Source organism: the organism of the source record quoted next (genome assembly GCF_019968985.1).
Source record: "MAG: Porospora cf. gigantea B chromosome Unknown PgB_NODE_63_length_48858_cov_118.538, whole genome shotgun sequence".
NCBI classification, from domain to species: Eukaryota; Apicomplexa; class Conoidasida; order Eugregarinorida; family Porosporidae; genus Porospora; species Porospora cf. gigantea B.
The window spans coordinates 23987-45268 of NW_027179174.1; the positions used below are offsets into that span (position 1 = coordinate 23987).

Consider the following 21282-nt stretch of genomic DNA (forward strand, 5'->3'; position numbering starts at 1 on the left):
CTACATGTGCAAGCGCATTTGGTAGAGGCGTTTAGAAAGCCTCGTCACACGCTCACAAGAGACGTGTAATGCCTTCTCAATCACCATGTTTCTCTTGATTCTCTGAAGGTGGGGCCACGAACGTCTGTAGCCTAACTGAGTTGCTTCGTGTATAAATGACGGCGTCGGAGGTGCCATCAGGAAAGGCAGCATGCGCTTCCGAGAGGGGATTATGTTAATTGTGCCATCGCTCTCTTGAAACAGGAACTGAGATACGTCTTGGCCGGCTATCCGCAGTTGGAACATCATCGCCAGGAATGTAAAATAGCGATGCTTCATGTCCGAGACCAGGTATTGTCCAACGATGTTGACTATTCGAGTCAATACGAACTGCTCTTCGTAGCTTTCTTGGTGCAATTTCTGGACAAATGGTACAAGGTGTGGATTGACTTGGGTCACTACGAACTCCTTGACATTAAAAAGTGTTCCCAATTGCCCTGATGGAATATCGGCCAAAACGCTGCCATCCATCCACCGCTCGTCAGGGTTGCTGTAAACCACGACCCTGGCCTTCACCGGCAGAATACGGCCTCCGTTGGAACCAGTACGACTTAAAGAAGGGATGGAATTCTCGGAGTCCTGGGGCATAGGTAGGCCACGTGGGCCTCGGAGGATACCCTGCGCATCCTTGTTGAGGCGCCCGGGCGCCATTTCGAATCCCAGTACATCTGAATTGTCCAGGTGGCCGAGAACGTCCTTCTTAGCAAAGAGCTTATTGGGAGGTATGAGTCCTGGCAAGCTGCACGAGGCTACCACTGCGCTCCAGATCAACACGTCAGGAGTCGTGATACAGTTACACAGCAGTGCTTCCTGCATGCTTCCTGGCCTCTGTGTATTCGCGGGAGATACGGTGATGGATACGTAGCGACCAGTCATAGAGAATGCCTCCGCGAACGTAATGTCTCCGAATACCTGCCGAATGGCATCTGAAAACTGCCCAGCTTCCATACAGAACCCCCGCTGCAGGAAGCTCTGTACCTGGTCCGCAAATGGTGGCAAGAGGTGGTCCATGGTGGCCATAGGGACAAACTGCTCACCGAGGCACTGCGTAGTTGACCTGATAATGCCTCACACTCCTTTCAAACTCCTCGTCATTCATCAAGGCCAGAAGACCGGCAATGTACGAGCCACCACTCGACCCACTGACAACTTTGGGGATGCTGTCAATCTCTGCGAGTGCCTTTAGCACTCCCAGATGGCAGAACGCCAGTGTACCCCCACCCGACAAACAGAGTGCAGTCCGGCCTTGAGCTACCTTCAGGGAGCCGAGCATCTCAGAAACCTCGGTGACCTCCTTCTCCACTGAGGCTAGGGCAGCACGTAAACACTCGACGTTCTCCAAATAAGTCAAGGAATCCTGTGGAACGATGAGATCCGAGGAGTTCACCTGCTTGAAGAGTGTTTCAACAGCGTCCAGCCTCCGCTCTAGGTAGTCTGCAACTCGTCCAATCAGATCAGCCATGGTCTCTTGGAACTCTTCCACTTGACGCTTGGTGCCAACTCGAGAGTACGCATGTAATTTCGGATTGGCCACCTGAGAGAAGTTTCGATGGCAAGCCTTCCGCAGCAAGTAGAACAGCTCCGTCTGGACGACGCCAACCCCTTCGCCCGCCTCCTCGGCAGTCTGTAGCGCGTCACGTGTGGCATTTAAAGCTTGCACAATATGCCGAAGCCCCTTCCAATCGTACAGGTGCGTGACTGGTATCTCTCGCCAGTCACTGACTGTGGTAGATCCACCAACTTGGCGTCCAGTTGAGGGGACAAACGTTACAGCATCTATCATACTGCTGATCGACCGGAATTCCTCGTAGGAAGTAGCGGATCGAATCCGCCTCTTCAGGTGGTAACGCCGCTTCTCTAAGGCGGACCCCACCAGAATAGTCCGAACAATTTGGATTTGTCGCATGATCTTCTTGCCACCGTGAATCATCAGCAGGAAGCATAGGTCCAGCAACACGCGAAGGACAAGATAGACCCCAATCGCAAATCTAGAAACGCAGCTTACAGTTCGGAAGCTGTGGAAGAAGGTCGTCTTCACTGCCTTGCCTGATGCCCGGACCACCACTCGGTTGACCTTCAAAGACATAGCTACGGAAAGCAAAACAACAGCCACAGGCTTCAGGAGCCGCTCCCAAACGACGCCATTCGCTAGGTGGCAAACATTCCATAGGTCCCTCATGAGTATCGCAATAGGGTAATTTTCCTAAAACCTCAAGAGACACACAAGATCAGTCTGTTGATGTCATTACGTCGTCTCAATGATCAGGTCAATGAGACCCGGTCTCAACCCGTAGTCACAGATGTCGCCACAATGACTCATTTATTCTTATTATCCGCTTGAATTATTATGCCGACGACTACGCAGGCGCCACAGGACTCATACGACCCTCGGGAAAGGCCTATGTACACTTTCGAGCCAACGCCTTCAACGACCACCCGACGAAGTCCTGCTCCAAAGGCGCTATCTCGGCCTACGCTTCCGAGGCATGACCGGCGTATCTCAACCAACAGCGCGTTTAGCCGCGGGCTTAGAGCATCGGTGCAGTTGAAGACGTCCACGATCACGATGAAATCGCGGAGTGATCCGCGAGCGCCACCCACCGCTGAGTCTGCTCAAAGAGCAGTCTCCAAAGATGATAGCAGTGACCTTCTCCCATTAAGTCACCAGGCAAATCGTAAAACGGACTCGACCACAACCGCAGGCACTAGTCCAGGAAGCACGAGCGAGATTCTTCGAACCCCGGTACTTCCTATTCGAAGAGCCTCTGCTGCTAGGCGCAACTCGTTCTTTGAGCAGGGTCGCGCCTCCCCTGATCGACGGCTGTCTATGACTCAGCCACCTGGCTCTCAGTGTGTTTCCATACCTGGAATCTCCGATCCTATTGCGTTGAGGACAGACTCGAGGTCGATAAAGAAACGAACGGATCTTCCGAGGATCCGAGAATTTGCAACACCACGGGACGCGTATAGGACTGCGGCCATCACGCCTAGAGACCTCCAGAGACCTCCCACAAGTGACTCCACAACTCGAGCTACTCCTCGGAAAATGTTTCCCTACGCCTTCAAAACTCCCCAGCGGCGGCTGAGTTCCCGTACTGACCACTTACCTCGACGACTGCGACAGGGAAACGTAGAGGGAGTCCGGGCAAGCATCGAAGGCGCCTTCATGATGGAGCCTAGAGACATTCTTGTTGTGAAGAAATACATAGTGGGCCTGGTGACGCCCAAAGAAGCGGAACCATCAGACTTCAAGTGGACTATGGCTACATTGAAGAGCTCGAACTGGCAAGACCAACAGAAAGCGCTGGCCTCGATACAGGCAGAAGCCGACGACCAGGCACTTCCTACTGATGACGGCGCCCTGGTGCGAGCAGTCAGCTCTCTCGTTCTCAGCCCTAGAAGTGCGGTGAGCCTCTGCGAGATTTCCCACGCAGCTTGCCAAGCAGGCGGTGAGCTCTCTGCATGCCGTTGCATGGAACATGCCTGATAGGGTCTCTCCTGCTTTGGACCTCGTGTTCGAGTCTCTTTTTACGAAGGCAGGAAGCACCCATAATGCTTTCGTACAGCTCAGCTCGTACAAGGCTCTGTTGGGGGTAGTGGTGTCCTGCTCCCTCTCCAAAACAGTACCAGCACTGCTGCGTTTCGGCGACCGCCTGAAGCCGCCATTGGCGAGGGTCGCGCACCTCCATGCCGTTGCCACACTGGTCCTAGAGCATGACACCTCATTTGTAGGTGGCTCACGGACCATCAAGGGATTAATGCAATTCGTGGTCAAAAGTGCTGGCGATCCTTTGCAAGAAGTTCGAGGTGCCGCGCGATTGGCTGCGTTCCTTGCCTGTCAGAGGTGTCTTGACGCGGTGGACCCGCGAGTACGCTCGGTGGCGAGCAAGTGTCATTGGGAAGACAGCGAGGAGTTGATACAACAGTTCAAGAAATTCAATTGAGATTGAGACATTCAAAGAAATTGGGGACAGCTGGAGACCTCGTCTTCATCGTACACGCCCTGTCTACAGAGTAGAAAGTTCTTAACGGAAGTCCACGCCTTTTTAGCCATTCGAGAAGCTCGTTGCCACAGACTCAGCACTGGCTGTGGGCCAAAACGTTTATGGGCAGCGTTATGTACCCATGCGGCTGACGTGAGTGACATGGACGGTGCATCCATCGGCCTCACCTTATGACGAAGGGAGATGGGGCGGTCAGTGGTTGAGATGGGCTGGTAGAACACCGCCGGGACACTATAACGCGACGGGTCTGCTGTAGGCCAACGAAAAGTAACTGAGGCCAGAGGGCTTGTTGGGGATTGCTTCTTGGGCGATGGCTTCTCTGGCGATGGTGTCTTGAGGGAGTCGAAATCTTTGGATTGGTCAGCATAATCTATATACTTGGAGTAGAAGTCCACCTCGGAGGCTGAGGAAAGCCTCGCAATCTCTGGCGACGGAGTGGATGCGTCTGATAACTGCGAAACCACTGGCTTCCGTCCCTCAACGATCTCGTGCAAGGCGTCGCGGAGCCGAGTGACACAAGCAGATTCCGCTGCTCGTGCTGGGCGGATTGTCTTGGTCTCGTGAGTCAAGGCGAGAGAGGACACATCATCAGACGGCGTCGGAGAGGTGGGATCCCTCCACAAGTCGGCCAGTTCCTTGGGAGAGGGATCAGAAGGCGCTCGAAGAGTGCAGTACTCGGTCAACCAAGCAGGCTCCGAGACCTGTGTGGCTGGGCCATCTGATGAGCTAACCAGGGTTGGTTCCGTCGGTATCGGCGCTCCTCCGCAAGTCGTGCCGGAATCTTCGGGCACGATAGGATGATCAGTCAAGATGGGTGTTGTAGGTTTGGGGGCCTCATGTTCGATACGTTGAGGAGGCGAAGGGAGGTCATCAACGTTGATGGTTCGACCTCGACCTCGACCTCGTTTCCTCCTTCTGCGTCTCCTAGGTGAGTCGTCCAAGTTTACGACTACAGGTGGATTCGTGACAACTGGCGGATGCGTCTCGGCGACTACCGCGCGGAGGCTAGGGTCTTCTTGGTACTCCTCAGAGAACTCTTTTTCAGAGCGGACCAAGTACATGTTTCTGGTCATCTCCTCCAACGAAGACTCGTCAACTGAGCGGTAGCTGTCAGGAATTCCGGGAACGGAGTTCAGGTTGTCGTCGACTGCATGGAACAGGAAGTAGACCAAGCAGAGCTCGGTGTCGGGGGTGAGGTTGACTTGCTCCCAGGTGACGTGAGCCTCTGTTGGCGAGATCAGCCAGGGCCTCTTCGGATCCGATTCTACTTTGCGAACGGTGGTCACAGGCTTATAATACTTGGGGTATGCCAGGAATAGCGCACCGCCGGGGTGATCCTGGGCCTTTTGGGTCAGTGTTGCTTTAATCTCGTCCGATGACCCTAACGGAGGAACCGGTTCCACGACTACTGGCTCGGCAGCCTTCCTTCGTACACGTAGCATGTCGTTGGCAGCCTTTTTCATCATCTCTTCAGTCTTGTCGCCTACCTGACTTAGAACCTGGGACTTCTCGACCTTGTTAACAATCGCATCGAATTTATGCTCGAACGCGTCTTTTAGGTGGAGGAGCCGAGATATGGTCTTGGGCCGCGCATTTACTGTACCGCAGGACGAATCGCCGCTGGCTACGACCACCGTGGTCGCCAACGACGCCAGCGTCAGTTCAGATGACAACGCAGGAACTGATACACTCCTTATCCGCATCTTTCACAACTCAAATTCGAAATTCTTTTATATGAGAGAGGACACGTCACGCGTTTTTGCGCCGCTTATGGACATGTTCTGCCTTGCGCTTACGTTTTAGTGCGCGGGCTGTGTTGCGTCTGCGGACTTTGGCCCGCCTCTTCTCCTCAGCAGCCACGAGGGCAGACAGACTGGGTTCCTCCTCTGACGCTTCCACCTCTGACGCTTCCACCTCTGCAGTTTGCTCTTCCGCTTCTTCCTCCTCTGAGTCAAGGCCCTTCTCAGCGCATAGCCTTGCTGTGGTGGTCGCGACGTAGTTAATGCTGTCGTCTACGGCCCGTTGTTCCTCAGTTGTCAAATCTTCGCCGCGAATGAATTTGTTGAATGCATCTCGGACGCCAATCAGAGCAGTTTGTTTGCAGTTCCACTTCATCTCCTTCCTTGTGTGCCTTGCCGACTGCACGTGAGATTCCCAGTTGATGGCAGCGCATTGACATAATGTGCACCTTTCACCTTCTCTGAAGCTATGGACTTCTTCGCTGTTTTCCGAATCAGTGTCGGAGTCGGCCTCTTCAGACTGCACTGCTTTTGCTTGCCTTGTGATCTGTAAAAAAAAATGAAAAAACCTCCATAAAATTCCATAAAAATTGGTCAGACAACTCACCCGCTGCGCTTCCGACACGAAAGCGTCCACGGACTCGGTATCGCTTGACTCAAGGTCAGACAGACCTGAGTATTGAGTCTCTGAGTCCTGAATGTCATTCTCAGCGGACGAGTCTTCTCCGTCTGAGGGTGCATGCGCTGTAGCGAACTTCAGGGCCCTTCTGAACATTCTGAATGAGGAAGAATGCGGTACACATACAGGTTCCGACTTAGCCAAAGCGCCTAAATCTAGATTTTCGATGAAAGCTGCTCAAGAACGAACTAAAAGTCCACAGGTGAGTCAGATCAAATTGAACGGACGCAGTCAGACAGCGACGATCTCACAGTGCCCATCTCGCTTGCGGATGCCATCGTAAAGAAGGGCCAAAATCCAAAGCCAAGCCCACTTGCGCCGTCTCCCTGGGCCGTTCAGGATAAGCCCGCGGTAACAAACTGGGCTGACATGTCATCGGAATCGGAGGATGCCGAGTTCTTCCTCCAGCGACCCGCTGCAGAACCACCTACCCGCATTCAGAACCGCCCCGATAGGCGGGGCCAGCGGGGCCCTCCGCCTAGACAGAATCGACACGGACGTGACGACGATGTTTGGCGAACAGACGGCTCCGGTTTTCAGCCAGTCGCACAGTTCGGGGACACGCAAAGGTATCCACGTGCTACGCAGCAACAATTGGCCAACGTATGGGAAACTGAAGGCAGTAACCCTCTCCCCCCACTGCCTTCACTTGACAGCCAGTATCGGCATGGCCATGATGACTCAGCGGGTCGTACTGACCTTACATTTCAGCGATCAGATAAGAAAGCCCAGACCTTTGCCTCGCCGCCAAAGATTTTGCAAAGACCCGCCGACCGGTGGACTCGAGCTGCCGCCCGCCCAATTGGAAAGACGGATCCGAAACCACATCCTTCATTTTTTGCCGATGTTGGTCACACACAGCAACCGGAAAGAGAGTTCAGGCCACGTCACACCGACGCCTTGGCCCCCCCTACAGCAGGCAGGTCTTCATATAGAAATCCTGAACGACGAGATGATCGGAGAACTGACAAAGCTGAGCTTCCCTTCACACGCAACCCTCAGCCTCGTGCCACTGCGGAGCACGATTTGGATATCGAGGATGGTATGCGACCAAGGAAGCAAGTCAAACCTGACCAGCCTTGGAGAACGAGGGCTAAGAGGATGCAAGAGACGGGGGTTCGTGATCCTAACCTTGATGAGCGGCCTGAAGGGAGAGGTGCTGCCAAGTCCAAGTTGCAGTTCTGTCGTCAGCCGCCAGCTGCAACGCCACCACCTGTTCCGACAGCGACACCTCCGCCAGCGACGAGGCCAGCAGCAACGAGAACAGCTCCACCAGCAACGAGAACAGCTCCACCAGCAACGAGAACAGCTCCACCAGCAACCAGAACGATTCCACCGGCAACCAGAACCATTCCACCGACAACAGCTCCTCCTACAACCAGAACGATTCCACTGGCAACCGCTCCTCCTGCAACCAGAACGATTCCATCCGATACAGCCTCTCCAAGAACTTTCGGTCGGTCTCCCTGTAGCCAGACACGTCGTCGTGGCTCCTCAGTTCGGGGGCGGCGGGGTAAGCGGCGTGGCGACCGCGCGCCGAAACCTGGCCCTCAGTAACAGAGGGAAAAGTTTGCTCACGCCAATATGAAACGCGAAACCCCGATATCCGTCTTATTAGAGGGCTTGTCATGACACTGATCAATTCGTTCTATGCCGTTGCATCTCAGAGCAAAGCCTACGAGTTGCCGCCACATTTACCATGTTCAACTATTGGTTGTTTGTAGGTGTAGCAGCCCTACCAGACACTCGAGAGTGGCTCTGTCGGGATGAGACCATACCTTCCAAAACCGACAAGTGTTTAGATGCGCTCCGTACCTCCTGCCCTGCCACCACGGAGGTGACTGGAACCCTTCTCAAATGCCTAGAGGCGTCTCAGGGCATAGGGCTGCACGACCACAGCGGGTACACCTTGAGTCTTGTAAGGTTCTGCGAGGACTGGGGCGCGTGTACTGGCTACTGCTTCCAGTCTTCAGCCATGCCTAATGTTAGAGGTCCATGGGTAGAGTCCAACTGGTGCTGGACTCTGAAGTTTTACGACATCGGCGAGTGCCTTGTTAACGCATACGGGTGCGTCCCGCCGGAAACCACCACTCCGTCTCCGACGACGTCAACAGCGTCCACGTCGGCCTCTACAACCCGTACAGCGTCTACAGAGACCACAAGAACCACAAGAACCACAAAAACCACAAGAACCACAAGAACCACTAGAACGACGGGAACTACGGGCACTACGGGCACTACGGGAACTACAGTCACTACAGGCACTACAGCAACTACAGGGACAACTGGAACTTCAGCGTAGGTCAGGAATGCATTCAGAACCAGCGACCAGCAGGTAAGCCCAGCGGTTATAGTGACCATCGCTGCCGCTAGCGCCGGCGCTGTCGTCGTGCTCGGCCTGGCGGTCAAACGGTTGGTGGCTCCGAAGTGGGAATGGACCTGGATCAGCGACCCCGAGGAGTTCGTCGGCGAGTTAGACAGCCAACCGGCGGAGGAGATTGAGGACGAATACCAATACGACTACGAGTATGACTATGAGTACGAAGATGAAGCTGAGGGCGACGGGTACGAAGATGAAGCTGAGGGTGACGGGTAGGCCTTGGACCCTGTCAACTGGTAGCTCTTTGTGAAATTCGGTATATGTCTTGGAAACGGATCAACTTGATTCTCCCAGACCACAGGCGGGTCCCCTGTCCGCTCGTCGAGACGCAGAACGCCGAGCTGGTGGTATGTCGACTTGCAGGTCTCAGCCCGCCTGTCTGCTTGGAGTCCGTGACGACGAGACAGAAAAGATTGCCGCTGTTTAGCCATCTGGAGCATAAAGCTTGGTACCGAGTGCGGCTGCTGCCACGTTGGGAACTGCTGCATTGCGCAGTTTCAGACTGCTTGGCCTCGCTCACGGATGAAGTCCCCGTAAATCGCACCAAGGCACCCGACTCATTAGATAGTGAATCCTCTGCAATCCGTAATATCATAGTGCTAAGTTCCGATGAGGAGGCACTGCTTTCATCCGAGCCTCCCTTGCTCTTCCCTTCGCCAACGGAGCCACCCCTCATGACCACCAATGGCTGCAACCACTCCGTCGAAGTGGTGCACCCCCCTCGATCCCCTAAGATAGAGCTATCCTCTTCGTTGGACCAGGATTTGGAAGAGGAATCTGAATCTGAACTCGAATCTGAATCTGAATTCGATTCCGAATTGAGCGACTTCTTCGAGGAGTCAAGCGACCAAGAATCTGGCAACGAGGAGCTGCTTGCGTTAGAGGAGGACAATACCAGGCTCTTGAAACGCGACCAAGAATCTGGCAACGAGGAGCTGCTTGCGTCAGAGGAGGACAATACCAGACCCTTGAAACGTCAGAAGCTTCGTCAACCAGGGACGTGGTCTCACGATACATCCTCCATTAAGTGGTTCGTACCAGCACACCATATAGAGAGTAAGTCCTTGGAGTCCTCGACCAACTCCCTGATGACATTGTCCAAGCGGTCGAGATGGCTCGCCTTCGGCCGGGACCACCCAGAGTGGTTGGCGGAGGCCTCGTCTCTGGCGGCGGTCATCCCTCGTTTCCCGCCAAAAGACCTTGAGATCCGGGTGCCGGTGCCGCTTCTCGAAACTGGTGTACTGAGCAACCCCCAGCTGGACGTAGTTGTCTCCGCCGCCTCTGTGTTTAAGCGATCCTTATTGCTTGACCAGGGAGGATACTTCCTGGGTGAAGGCACAGGGTGTGGAAAGGGACGAACCATCTCCTGTCTTATCCTTCATCTGTGGAACCATGGATACAGGCGACACATGTGGGTTAGCGTCTCGAAGGACTTAATGCTCGATGCAATCCGTGACTTACAAGACATCGGTGCCGGGCACATTCCAGTCTTTAGTCTCCATATTGTGAAGGCCGACGTCGCCATCGACAGCCTAAAAGGGAAGGAAATGATTGCAAAGGATCTCGCCAAACGCGGTTGGCGTTGGGGTGGGGAAGGTATCCTCTTCACCACGTACGCCCTTCTATCACGCGGCGAGAAGAACCTGGACCAATGGGTCAGGCAGCAGCCCCCAGACCGACTCCCCGCCCTCATTGCCGCTCACCCCCCTAGCAGCCGTTTTTGGCAAGCCGTGAAATGGCTTAACGGCGCTCCGAAAACAATGAGAACAGGATGGCAGAATTCAACTAGCGATACCTGGCTTTCAGAAGCCGACGCCATGTACAGCTTCATACCGGAGTCGGCTCGTTGCGGAGGGCTCATCGCCTTCGACGAGGCTCACAAGGCCAAGAACCTTAGCTATGCCGCCTGCACTTCGCTCAAAAAGGCTGCCGGCTCCGCCTCAGGCGCAGCAGTGGCGGCGTGCTCCCTTGCTCTGAAGGCGTGCCCAGTCATCTACTCCAGCGCTACAGGCGCCAGCGAAGTCCGGAATCTAGCCTACGTATCGCGGCTTGGTATCTGGGGTCCGGGCAAGCCCTTTGATTCATTCCAGGCATTCTTGTGAGTTCGGGGGAGTGTTTTTTATGTCAGTAAGTCTGTGAAATCCGGCGGTGTCGCGGCGATGGAGTCTTTCGCGATGGACATGAAAGCCCTTGGATGCTATAGCTGTCGCGTGTTGTCCTTCAAGGATATCGTATTCGAGATGGTCAACGTGGACTCTTCAGCGGTTTTTAGGAAGCAGTACGACGACGTCGCTGCGATTCTCACCGCTATGCTACATCATATCAGACAGGTGTTCAGGTCACTGGAGGGGGAACGACGGTTTCAGGAAGTGATGGCTGGGAGCTTCCCTGAGTCGGCGAAGTGGCTGAATCAATTCTGGGGCCTCCAGCAAAGAGTCTTCAAACAATTATTGGTAACTCAGAAGGTGCAGAAAGTCGTACAACTCACAGAGGACTGCATAAGACAAGACAAGCAGGTGGTCATATCCCTGTGGACAACTGGTGAGGCCGCTTTGAAGAGCCTGTGCGGAGAGGAGATCACAGACTTCGTCGCCGTGGTAAAAGTTGGCATGCAGAATATGATGGCGAAATGGTGGGCTACAGGCTATCCTCGTACCTTCCCGGAGGAGTACACCGATCTCGTGCGACGCATAGAAAACCTCGATCTACCTCCGAACCCACTTGACGACTTGATTCTGAAACTTGGAGGGCCCTCTAGGGTCGCGGAGCTGTCCGGTCGCAGCGTACGTTTGGTGAAGACGGCTAACGGAGTCAGCATGGTCTGCCGAAAGGCTGTCAACTGCGAATCTGTCAACGTAGAGGAGGCCCGTGCCTTTCAAACTGGACTTAAACGTGTTGCAATCATCACGGAGGCAGCGTCTCAGGGAATCTCTCTACACGCGGATAAATCTCGCGGGCCTTCCCGTGTCCGAGTGATGATGTGCCTGGAACTGCCCTGGGCCGCAGACAAGGCCGTTCAGCAGTTCGGGAGGGTTCATCGGTCGAATCAGGAATTCTGTCCGGAGTACCGACTGCTTGTGTCAGATATCGGAGGCGAGAGACGGTTTGTGGCTTGCATTGCAAGTCGCATGAAGATGATGGGGGCCATTACTAAAGGTGACAGACGTGCCGCATTTGCTTCCTCCAACGCTCAGCTGGAAGATGGGGAAGTGAACCCCCAAGGTGTAAGTCTTCTGGACTTTGATGTGTACAGCCATCATGGCTACCAGGCACGACGCATCCTCCTGAACTACCTACGGTTTGCTAGCGGGGCCACACCACACCCCCCGGACTTTAAGGTCCCCCATATGAAGTTCATCAAAGAGTATGGCAGCACATCCGACTTTGCAAACCTCGTAATGGACCACATGTGCACCTTCCAACTGGACACGCCGGACGTTGGCCATGCCGGCAGCCAGCACATGGATAGGTTCCTGAATCGCATGCTACTGATGCCGGTTCGGATACAAAACCACCTCTTCGAGGTGTTCGTTTCCATTTTCAACACCTTAGTTCAGTTCGCGCTTGACGCAGGTGAGTTAGATCTAGGCCTCGAGGATGTCAACTGGAGCCACGGTTACTACCGATCGGCGACGTTGATTGGCCGGGAAGTTCTCTACTACGACGAAGCCTCAGAACTCAATACGGTTCACCTTTGCTACCGCCTAGACCGAGGAGTCACCTGGGCACAAGCTGTTGCGGCGCTGTCCAAGACGAAACGACGCTCCTTTGAGGGCTTCTACCTTTATTACAATCGCGGAATGGAATCCACCGCGCTGGTACTGCAGCGCAAGGGCTACTTTGGAGAAGAATCGGGTACCCGTGTACTAATTGTGAAGCCCAACTCCGGCCCCGAGGTGCGGCAGGGATCCAGTGTCGCCACCTTAGAGGCCATTATGCTCTCAAGCTGGCGAAAAGTTTCCGAGGACGACTTCGACAAGGCGCAGGCGCTTTGGAGTCGCTGCTACGATATGGCCGCAGACATCTGCATGCACAGGCAGTGGGGTTATCAGTGCAAAAGGGCACAGTGCTCCTTTGGCATGCGCTATATCCGGAAGTGTGTGATTGCTGTCAACTTGATCCGTCTCTGGTCTAAACTGCAGGAGTTTTTGCAGTCCTCTGTGGAGTTCTTCGACGATGACGGCATTCTGCAGAAAACTCAGAGGAAGCTTCACTTGGCAAAAATCCTGGACGCAGACAATAACTCGATCGTTGGCGTACAAGTGACTCACGAATTGGGTACCGTGATCCGGGAAAAACTAAACGAACAGGAAGCCGACTGTGAAGAGCTGTCCATCGTAGGCACTCGGGGGCATGTTTTCTAGAGGATACTGACGAGGTCAGCCCATGTCAGATGTGAATCGCAGCGTTCCCCAATGAAATATTCAAATCCGTGCTCTTTCGGCGTTACAGAAGGACCATCGACGATCGACTTCACTTTCTACGGAACCATCAATCTGAAGTGCTCTGTCTGTCTGTCGTAGACTGGCGTTCTGCTGCCGAAACCGGTATTAAATTGCGGATGGTCCTCTCGGTGCTCATGGTGGCTGAGAAGCCCTCCATTGCCCAAACTGTAGCGCAGATTCTTTCCGGTGGCAAAGCATCATTTCGAAAGGGCACTGGAACACCCGTACATGAGTACAGCGGATCATTTCAAGGAGCCAGCGCCAAGTTTAAGGTGACGTCTGTGACGGGTCACGTGTTCTCGATCGACTTCCCGGCAGAATTCAATGACCGAGCGAAGACCAATCCGTTAGATCTCTTCGAGGCACGTACTGTGAAATCGGAGGCGACAAAGGGCCGGACAGTGCGTCATCTCCAGCATGAGGCTGGTGGTGTGGACGCTCTCGTGCTATGGCTGGATTGTGACCGAGAAGGGGAGAACATCTGCTATGAAGTGATGCAGGTTGTAGTGCCGTTGATGGTAAACAAAGGAGGAAATCCTCTTCCTCATCCCGACAAGACGAAGGTGGACTGCTCCTCGCACCCTCTAGGTCGGCTTGACAGGGAACGCGTGTACAGGTCCCACTTCAGTTCTCTGGCGCCTAAGGATATCAAGGCGGCAATGGAGAAGCTGCAGAGGCCGTCCATTCATGAGGCGCTTAGCGTAGAGGCCCGTCAGGAGATCGACCTCAAGGTGGGCGTCGCCTTCACCCGGTTCCAGTCCGGATTGCTGCAGTCGAAGTACGGAGACTTGGACTCGACACTGATCTCCTATGGACCCTGCCAGACGCCTACTCTTCAGTTTTGCGTCAGGAGATGGGACGAGATCAATAACTTTAAGCCGCAACCGCACTGGACGCTACATGTGGGGGCGAAAGGTACGACGTTCAACTGGGATCGCGGCCGACTTTTTGACGTCAACGTGGTGAACGTCTTCAAGGCCAAAGTAGGAGGTACCGAGGCCAATGTCGTCTCCGTGACAACCAAGAAGAAGAGCCTGAGCAGGCCTGTCGGTCTCAACACTGTGCAAATGCTGCGGCAAGCCTCCACGCGCTTAGGAATGGGTCCTCAGCAGTCGATGCAGGTGGCTGAGCGGCTGTACCTCTCAGGTTTCGTTACGTATCCGAGAACTGAATCTACCGCTTACGCCTCCAACTTCGACGTCCGGGGTCTAGTCCAGGCCCTCCGGCCGCACAACCCCGCCTATGTAGACGAGCTACTCGCCGGGGCACTGGTCATGCCGACGGGGGGCGAAGACGCCGGAGACCACCCTCCGATAACTCCCGTGAGGCCGGCCGACAGCAGTTTGGCTGGAGACCTGCAACGACTCTTCTCTCTGATTGCTCAGAACTTCCTCGCGTCGGTGTCGGGGAACTGTCACTACCTCTCGACCGTCGTACGGCTGGAGGTCAGCGGGGAGCACTTTGAGACGTCAGGGATGCAGGTGTTGGATCCAGGGTTCACTAAGATCAGCCCGAGCCTCGAGATGCGCAACAGTTCGCTACCTTGTTTCACAGAAGGAACCAGTGTTCCAGTTTCAGCAGTGTCCCTCATTCAAGGGTCCACCTCCGCTCCATCTCTTCTGTCCGAGTCCGACCTACTCGGTCTGATGGACCAACATGGCATCGGTACAGACGCAAGCATGGCCACTCATGTTAACAATATCTGTGAGCGCAACTATGTGCGGTTAATCGGCGAACGGCGGCTGGAGCCAACGACGCTGGGGGTCTCCTTGATCCACTCCTATCTGAAGATTGATCCGCAGCTCGTCCTGCCAAAAGTCCGGCAGACTATCGAAGCGGAGTGCTCGCTTGTAGCTCGAGGCCGAGCTCACTCCTCAGAGGTGATTAAACACACTCTGGACCAGTTCAAGCAGAAGTTCGTCTACTTCGCCAGCAACATCCATCTTCTCGACTCCATATTCGCCAGCTCCTTCAATAGCGTGGAAGCCTCAGGCTCGGTTTTTTCCCGCTGTGGGCAATGCGGATGGTAAGAAACTGTGTCACTTTTTACGCAGCTGGATGACTCTGATTACAAAAAAACCCCAACGACTCTTCTGCAAGAAATGCTGCGCGTCTTTCATCCTGCCGCAGAACGGAACCATCAAGAAGTACAAGGGCAACACATGCCCCATCGACGGTTTTGAGCTGGTCTTCCTCTCAACGCGGACAGGCAAGAACCTGCCGTTGTGCCCCATGTGCTACAATGACCCGCCTTTCGAGGACGTCAGAGGGCCTAGTATGAACTGCCTGCAGTGCCTTCATCAGACGTGCACCTTTGGCTACAACAGGCAGATGGTGTTTGAGTGCCCGCAGGAGGAGTGCGAAGGCACCATCTTCGTCGACGAGATGTCACAGCCGAACTACAAAGCGCAGTGCTCCGATTGCAACTACAGCATCTCCCTCCCCAAGAGCAAGAGCGTGAAGCCCACCCGACAGGCATGCGACGAGTGCGGTGCGCGGCTCCTGGATATCGTGCTCCACAAGGACAACCCCTTTAAGGACGGAAGCACCGACAAGATCGCCTGTCTGCTGTGCGATCCAGAGTTGAGCCAAAACATTCAGAGTTTTTTTGCCAAATCACGAGGAGGGGGTCGAGGTCGAGGACGAGGTCGAGGACGAGGTCGTGGTCGTGGTGGTGGTCGTGGTCGTTAGTATGAGACTTAAAAACACTATAATTGGAGGATAGTAATGTCAGGCCTTCTACCAGCTGCCGATCGTCCAAAGTTCCAAGCTGCTTGCCAGATCGCCTCAGAGGCACTGATGACCGTGATGGAGGCATGTGTCCCCGGTGCGGACGTCTATGAACTTTGTCGACTTGGTGACAAAACCGTACTGGAAGGCTGCGCCAAGGTTTTCCAGAAGAAGGTTAAAGGTGAAGCTGTCAAGAAAGGCGTTTGCCTGCCGACGTGCGTTTCCCCAGATGAGATGTCTGGCCTGTTCAACCCCTCTGCCGAGGAGTCTGTGAAGCTGAAGGAGGGGCAGCTCGTGACAATCGAGCTGGGGTGCCATGTAGGCGGTTATCCCGCCACTGTTGGCCATACCGTCGTTGTGGGCTCAACCCCCGTCGACGACGAGCGGGCTCGACTTATCAAGGCGCTTTGGACTGCATCCGAGGCCGCCGCCCGCATGATGAAGGCCGGAAACCACAACAATCAAATCACTTCCGTTATCAGTGAGGTAGCTGAGGAATTCGGTGTCCAACCGATGAACGGCGTTCTCTCGCACCAGATGAAGCAGTTCATCCTCGACTCCAACAAGTGCATCATCAACAAAGAGACGCCTGAGGAGAAGGTGCCAAACATCAACCTAGAGGTTGACGAGGTCTACGGATTGCACATTGTTTTCACCACTGGCGAGGGCAAGGCTAAGACAATGGACGTGAAGCCTAACGTCTACAAACGGGACATGGCGGTGCAGCTTGAGATGCGAACGCAGCGAGGAAGACTCTTCCTCCGCGAGGTCGAAGAGAAGACACCCACCTTCCCCTTCTCCATGAACGCCGTAGACCCCGCCAACAAGGGTGGCGTGCTGGAGGCTCTCCGCGGAGGCCACGTGATTCCTTATCCCGTCGTCAAGGACAGCCAGAAGGGCGCGCTAACCGCTGCTATCCAACTGACGGTGCAGATCACATCCAACGGTCCGCGCAAAACGGCTGGGGTATGGACCTGCCACGAGAACGCCCCTTTGAACTTCACCCAGGAGATCAAATCTGATTCTCTCAAGGCCCTCTTGGCCTCGGAGCTTCCGACTAACAAGAAGAACTGATGTATTTATGTAATCACTTCGGAGCAACACCACACGGTAGTCACGAGTTATCTGTCCACTTCAAAAACTCTGTACCCCCACAGCTATTGGGTCAATGTACGTTGAGTTTTATGCGATCCTTTTGGATTTTAACGCTCATATGCGTTCAGTCGAAATCCTTCACGCTGTCTCCGTCTGACCGGCAAAGCATACTGAGGGCGCACAACGAGGAACGGGCATGGTACGGTGTGCCGCCCCTGCAATGGGATCCGCAGATAGAGCTGCGTGTCCTCGAGCACACGGACCAGTGCACCGACAAACACACGTCTCGGTCCCGTCGGTGGTTCCGAAGTGAAGGGTGCGGTCATGGAAGGTGCGTGCACGGCGAGAACCTGGCCTTTAGGGCGGGAGGGCGGCAGGATTTTTTCAACTGGGAGCTGTACGTTGCAGCTTGGACGAAAGAACGTCGGCATTGGAATTGCCAGACAAACCGCGGAGGTAAAGTCTTCGGCCACTGGACCCAAGTTGTTTGGCAACGCAGCACGCATGTGGGATGTGCACTGAACTGCGAGTGTAAGGGCCGCATGTCCTGGGATTGCGTGTTTGCGTGTCAGTATGCGCGTGCCGGTAACTTCGTGGGTGCTCGGCCGTTTTCAGGAGATAGATGCGACAGGCATCCTCGATTTGAGGTGGTAAGCACGACCACCACATCCACCACTCGCCCTGAGATATGTCAACTGTCAAACCGCATCCGATACAAGGGGCGCTCTCGGAGCTGGACGTCCCGATTCCGAGAGGAGTGCCGCACGCTGATGCAGGGACGCAGCTGCGCCGCAGCTCGGGCATTCGCGTTGGCTACGGAACATCACGATTGCGGTATCATTCCCACTGCACCGTTTGAGGCGGCACCAACGTTCCGTCATTGCCGACCTCGACATGTGGTGCTTGTAGGCGGTCTGCCTTTCATGTGGAGCGAGGTTCCAGACTGGGCTTTGTGGTGCGACCGTCTGTTCCACGCGGTTGCAGACTGCAGATCGGCTCTGGCCTTCGCGATGAGTAACGGGGGAACGGATTGTGGTCTTTCTACCGATCGATGGAGTCGCCAAGCGGGAGGGCACCCAGCATCCCCTCCGCCTGAGGTTGTGGCCATTTGAGCTCTACGTGTGTTAGTTGAGTTTTTTGGTTCTCATGCTTCATTGAACTGACGACTATCGTCATGTTTTCGTGCGCACTTCACGCATATCGTCACAGCGAGTAACAGCCCTAGCAGCGCCACAACAAGGACTCCCGGCCCCATTTTATGGAAAAACGCGCCCACACACTGCACCGTCTGACGCCACCACTCAGACAGCTTCTGAAGCGCATCTCGAAAGAACTTGCGGATTGTGTCTACGTAGGGCCATGTCACTTTCACCGGTTTGGACTTCTCAGTATTCACCGCCTCCAACTTGAACTTAGTTGCAGTGGGTCTAAGGACGGGTATGGAGCACTCGACAGCCAGCCACAGATTCAGGCCGGAAGCGAAGAAGGTGTAATGGCTGTCTTCTGTGAACAGTAACAACGTCAACTCGTCCTTAGGACTGTGTCTAAACACCAATTGGCGTCCGGTGTAGCCTAGAAACACGTCATCCCTGTCGCTGCAGAAGACTCGCTTGAGGGCGTATCCTGTGGGTCGATCTTCGATATACCAGCCACTGCAAGGCATGGTCGGCTCCACAGCCGGCGACGTTTCCCCCCCAAGCCACACCTCCTTGAAGTTTCGACCGAAGCAGGAGACCAGCGCAGTCAGATGCAGCTCGCCGTCTGGAAACGGACTGATGAAAGGGAGTGACGGCCCTACGACGTCGTCGAAGCTCCGAGAGCGGTCCCTGGCTTCAGGCGTTCCATTCTCGACCGGCACGCGAACTCCCCAACTGAAGCTCTCTTCATGGGAACGTTCAGCAAGCTGACTGAGCGCCACAGCAACACAGGTGAATATGAATCGCATTGAGTGCGATGTTTTGACTGCACACAAAAACTTTCGGATCAGAGAGTGTCAATTTGGCAACTTCAGCATCCACTGTTCCTTGTCCTGCTCTAGACAGGTCTTCACAAAACCGGAGCAGTCTACACGGCCTCCAAGGTCGGTGGGCTGTCTCAACGGAGCACATCACTCACCAGTGCAGCCTGTGGCACGAGCTTCACCAGTTTCTCGTACAGCTTGAACGGAATGGCCATGTCTCCTTCCTGTGCGACTTGACATGTCAGCGTCAACGGGGCGTCCTCTCCAGCGAAGAAGGTCGTTAGCATCGCCTTGTACGTTGGTTGGAGCACGATCACGCCTGTCACTTTTAAGGGAAACACAGAGTCAGTAATGATGGTGAGTACCCGTGGATCCCATGTCGAGGAGGTCAGGTTCCTTTTCATGCAGTTGATAATCACAGTAAGCCCAGTAATCTGCGCCTCTCTGCTTATCTCGGGCATGCTCCGCACGATTCTCTCACAGATGTAATGCCACGTTCTCCGCAAATTGACAGTGCTCACCGATGACCGGTCGTAAGCCCTGAGTTTCCATTCCACCACAACTCGTCCTTGCTCGTCGGTGGCGTTCGGCACCTGCACACTCGACGACGTCAGCATCTCCTTCAGAGTTACGTTAGCGGTGGTGATGGCGCCGTAGAGAAACGGATTCGCCGCGTTCTTGAAAGCGTTGATATCTCGACGTTCGTTGATGAAGCGCGTGAAGTCATCAGCCGCCGTGGGCACCACGTAGTGCCGAGATCGCAAAAAGCACATGGCGATTTCTTGGCTTGTCCATCCTAAGGTGCTGATGGCTGCGTTGGCCTCCGATGGAGGATGAACCAACCGGTTGTACGGCACCGGCAAGAACTCCTCCAACGACTGAACCGCGTCAGCCTCGAACTGATCCGAGGGCGGATCCAGCTGGATGACCTCGTTGTACTTCGCGACTGCTCGTTGGAAGTCGCTGGCGGAGTCGTCACCGCCATACGGCTTCAACAGGTTGGACACAGCGGACATGGTCGTCCATCGACGGCCCGAGGGCCTTAGGGATTGCACGGAGGGCGTAGACTGTCTGGAAAGCGTCGTCGGGGTGTTGAATGCTCCTTTTCGTGTCTCCATAGTGGATCTCCGAGGACGGGGAGTTTCAGGAGCAGCCGGTGGCTCCTCCGTCGACATCTGTGGAGAGGGCACCGTCAAACCCTTAAGCCTAGCGGCCTCCCTCTGAACGCTACACTTATGTATGTAGTCTCGCTGCTCATTGAGTCGCTGGCGTTTGAGTGCCAATTCTTGCTCCAGCGCATCAAGGACGTGTTTTTGGGACTCAAACTTCCCCAAAGGGTCCTTGGCGGCAGCTTCTGCCTGGACGCGCTCCTGAGTCACCCGTTTCAGTTTGGCCTCTTCCTTCAGTAGGCGCTGCTGGAATTGTTCGTGGTTCTTGGTTGCGATGCCCAGTTTTTTTGTCTCTTTGACAGCTTCCTGCCGCCTCTTCGCCACCACTAGAGGTTCCTCGTCCGACTCTGGGCCTTGAATAGACAGCGGATCACCCTGAACCACGCTCAGTCGCCTCTTTGACCTCTCGGCACCGACTCGGGGCAGCCTGAGAGGGGGAATGCTCGGAACGGATGGATCCCTCTGCATGGAGCGGCTGCTCACCTGGATATCCTCTTGGCTGCGGTGGCCCTCGCTGGTGAAGGGGGGCAAGGTTGCTTCCCATCCCTCAGGCCGCTTGTTCAGTGGATACCGTTTAGAACCAGTCCATGTCTCCTGCTTCTCTGTCTTCGGGGACTCCTGCCGGTTTAGCACACCACTACGAGTCCGGGGTTTTTGGAACTGTGGAGGATCCAACAAGGAGCCCCGTCGAGACCGTGTCTTCTGACTAGTTCTGTGGTCATAAAGAAACCTGTTCCACCTACGGCTGCACAGGCGTATCTTTCTTAGATTCCTTTTCCATAGGACGTTCTAGCACTGACTGACTTCGAGACCGCGTCTTCTGGCTGGTTCTGTGGTTATGGATAAGCCTGTTCCGCCTACGGATCCACTTCCAAGCGCACAGGCGTATCTTTCTTAGATTCCTTTTCGATAGGACGTTCCAGCACTGACTGACTTCGAGACCGCGTCTTCTGGCTGGTTCTGTGGTCACAAAGAAGCCTGTTTCACCTACGGGTCCTTTTCCAAGCGCGCAGGCGCATCTTTCTTAGAGTCCTTTTCTGTA

The 21282-nt window shown here is 54.8% G+C and overlaps 11 protein-coding genes across 22 annotated transcripts in view; 5 read left to right on the plus strand and 6 right to left on the minus strand.

Moving 5' to 3' along the window:
- KVP17_004055 (uncharacterized protein) lies at positions 1–2218 on the minus strand (the record flags this gene model as incomplete). 3 transcript variants are annotated; one of them, XM_068521918.1, is made up of 2 exons in its annotated part: positions 1–1083; positions 1112–2218. In XM_068521918.1, the coding sequence occupies 2 exons, from the start codon at positions 2216–2218 to the stop codon at positions 1–3; spliced, it is 2190 nt and encodes a 729-aa protein (XP_068372589.1). The 3 variants fall into 3 exon arrangements, with proteins under 3 accessions (XP_068372589.1, XP_068372590.1, XP_068372591.1); XM_068521919.1 differs by lacking the exon at positions 1112–2218 and having other exon boundaries at positions 1–1059; XM_068521920.1 differs by having other exon boundaries at positions 1073–2218.
- A 168-nt stretch (positions 2219–2386) lies between these two features.
- KVP17_004066 (uncharacterized protein) lies at positions 2387–3983 on the plus strand (the record flags this gene model as incomplete). Of its 2 annotated transcripts, none has more annotated exons than XM_068521939.1 (2): positions 2387–3445; positions 3474–3983. In XM_068521939.1, 2 exons carry the CDS (start codon positions 2387–2389, stop codon positions 3981–3983), a joined length of 1569 nt encoding a protein of 522 aa, XP_068372608.1. The 2 variants fall into 2 exon arrangements, with proteins under 2 accessions (XP_068372608.1, XP_068372609.1); XM_068521940.1 differs by having other exon boundaries at positions 3086–3445.
- Positions 3984–3994: 11 nt separating this feature from the next.
- Positions 3995–5746, minus strand: KVP17_004046 (uncharacterized protein; the record flags this gene model as incomplete). Its single annotated transcript, XM_068521899.1, has 1 exon — positions 3995–5746. One exon carries the CDS (start codon positions 5744–5746, stop codon positions 3995–3997), a length of 1752 nt encoding a protein of 583 aa, XP_068372570.1.
- Positions 5747–5792: 46 nt separating this feature from the next.
- Positions 5793–6557, minus strand: KVP17_004051 (uncharacterized protein; the record flags this gene model as incomplete). 2 transcript variants are annotated; one of them, XM_068521908.1, is made up of 2 exons in its annotated part: positions 5793–6329; positions 6390–6557. In XM_068521908.1, 2 exons carry the CDS (start codon positions 6555–6557, stop codon positions 5793–5795), a joined length of 705 nt encoding a protein of 234 aa, XP_068372579.1. The 2 variants fall into 2 exon arrangements, with proteins under 2 accessions (XP_068372579.1, XP_068372578.1); XM_068521907.1 differs by having other exon boundaries at positions 5793–6557.
- A 1276-nt stretch (positions 6558–7833) lies between these two features.
- On the minus strand, positions 7834–8091 carry KVP17_004063 (uncharacterized protein; the record flags this gene model as incomplete). Its single annotated transcript, XM_068521934.1, has 1 exon — positions 7834–8091. The coding sequence occupies one exon, from the start codon at positions 8089–8091 to the stop codon at positions 7834–7836; it is 258 nt and encodes an 85-aa protein (XP_068372605.1).
- A 69-nt stretch (positions 8092–8160) lies between these two features.
- Positions 8161–9057, plus strand: KVP17_004060 (uncharacterized protein; the record flags this gene model as incomplete). Of its 2 annotated transcripts, none has more annotated exons than XM_068521931.1 (2): positions 8161–8759; positions 8781–9057. In XM_068521931.1, 2 exons carry the CDS (start codon positions 8161–8163, stop codon positions 9055–9057), a joined length of 876 nt encoding a protein of 291 aa, XP_068372602.1. The 2 variants fall into 2 exon arrangements, with proteins under 2 accessions (XP_068372602.1, XP_068372601.1); XM_068521930.1 differs by having other exon boundaries at positions 8787–9057.
- A 44-nt stretch (positions 9058–9101) lies between these two features.
- KVP17_004049 (uncharacterized protein) lies at positions 9102–13205 on the plus strand (the record flags this gene model as incomplete). 3 transcript variants are annotated; one of them, XM_068521903.1, is made up of 2 exons in its annotated part: positions 9102–10939; positions 10970–13205. In XM_068521903.1, the coding sequence occupies 2 exons, from the start codon at positions 9102–9104 to the stop codon at positions 13203–13205; spliced, it is 4074 nt and encodes a 1357-aa protein (XP_068372574.1). The 3 variants fall into 3 exon arrangements, with proteins under 3 accessions (XP_068372574.1, XP_068372576.1, XP_068372575.1); XM_068521905.1 differs by lacking the exon at positions 10970–13205 and having other exon boundaries at positions 9102–10943; XM_068521904.1 differs by lacking the exon at positions 9102–10939 and having other exon boundaries at positions 11016–13205.
- A 197-nt stretch (positions 13206–13402) lies between these two features.
- Positions 13403–17090, plus strand: KVP17_004059 (uncharacterized protein; the record flags this gene model as incomplete). 4 transcript variants are annotated; one of them, XM_068521927.1, is made up of 4 exons in its annotated part: positions 13403–15312; positions 15341–15856; positions 15888–15976; positions 16033–17090. In XM_068521927.1, 4 exons carry the CDS (start codon positions 13403–13405, stop codon positions 17088–17090), a joined length of 3573 nt encoding a protein of 1190 aa, XP_068372598.1. The 4 variants fall into 4 exon arrangements, with proteins under 4 accessions (XP_068372598.1, XP_068372597.1, XP_068372599.1 ...); XM_068521926.1 differs by lacking the exons at positions 15341–15856; positions 15888–15976; positions 16033–17090 and having other exon boundaries at positions 13403–15316; XM_068521928.1 differs by lacking the exons at positions 13403–15312; positions 16033–17090 and having other exon boundaries at positions 15345–15977.
- Positions 17091–17200: 110 nt separating this feature from the next.
- On the plus strand, positions 17201–18223 carry KVP17_004057 (uncharacterized protein; the record flags this gene model as incomplete). Its single annotated transcript, XM_068521924.1, has 1 exon — positions 17201–18223. One exon carries the CDS (start codon positions 17201–17203, stop codon positions 18221–18223), a length of 1023 nt encoding a protein of 340 aa, XP_068372595.1.
- A 32-nt stretch (positions 18224–18255) lies between these two features.
- KVP17_004058 (uncharacterized protein) lies at positions 18256–19056 on the minus strand (the record flags this gene model as incomplete). Its single annotated transcript, XM_068521925.1, has 1 exon — positions 18256–19056. The coding sequence occupies one exon, from the start codon at positions 19054–19056 to the stop codon at positions 18256–18258; it is 801 nt and encodes a 266-aa protein (XP_068372596.1).
- A 149-nt stretch (positions 19057–19205) lies between these two features.
- The window catches only part of KVP17_004056 (uncharacterized protein), a gene marked incomplete at both ends in the record, with an annotated part of 3757 nt that continues 1680 nt past the window's right edge, over positions 19206–21282 (minus strand). Inside the window, 2 exons of one of the 2 annotated variants that reach the window (XM_068521923.1) lie at positions 19206–20952; positions 20984–21070. In XM_068521923.1, the coding sequence (XP_068372594.1) occupies positions 19206–20952; positions 20984–21070 (1834 nt within the window). Of the gene's footprint in view, positions 20953–20983; positions 21071–21282 lie in introns of those variants that run through there. The other variant, XM_068521921.1, reaches the window with a different exon arrangement.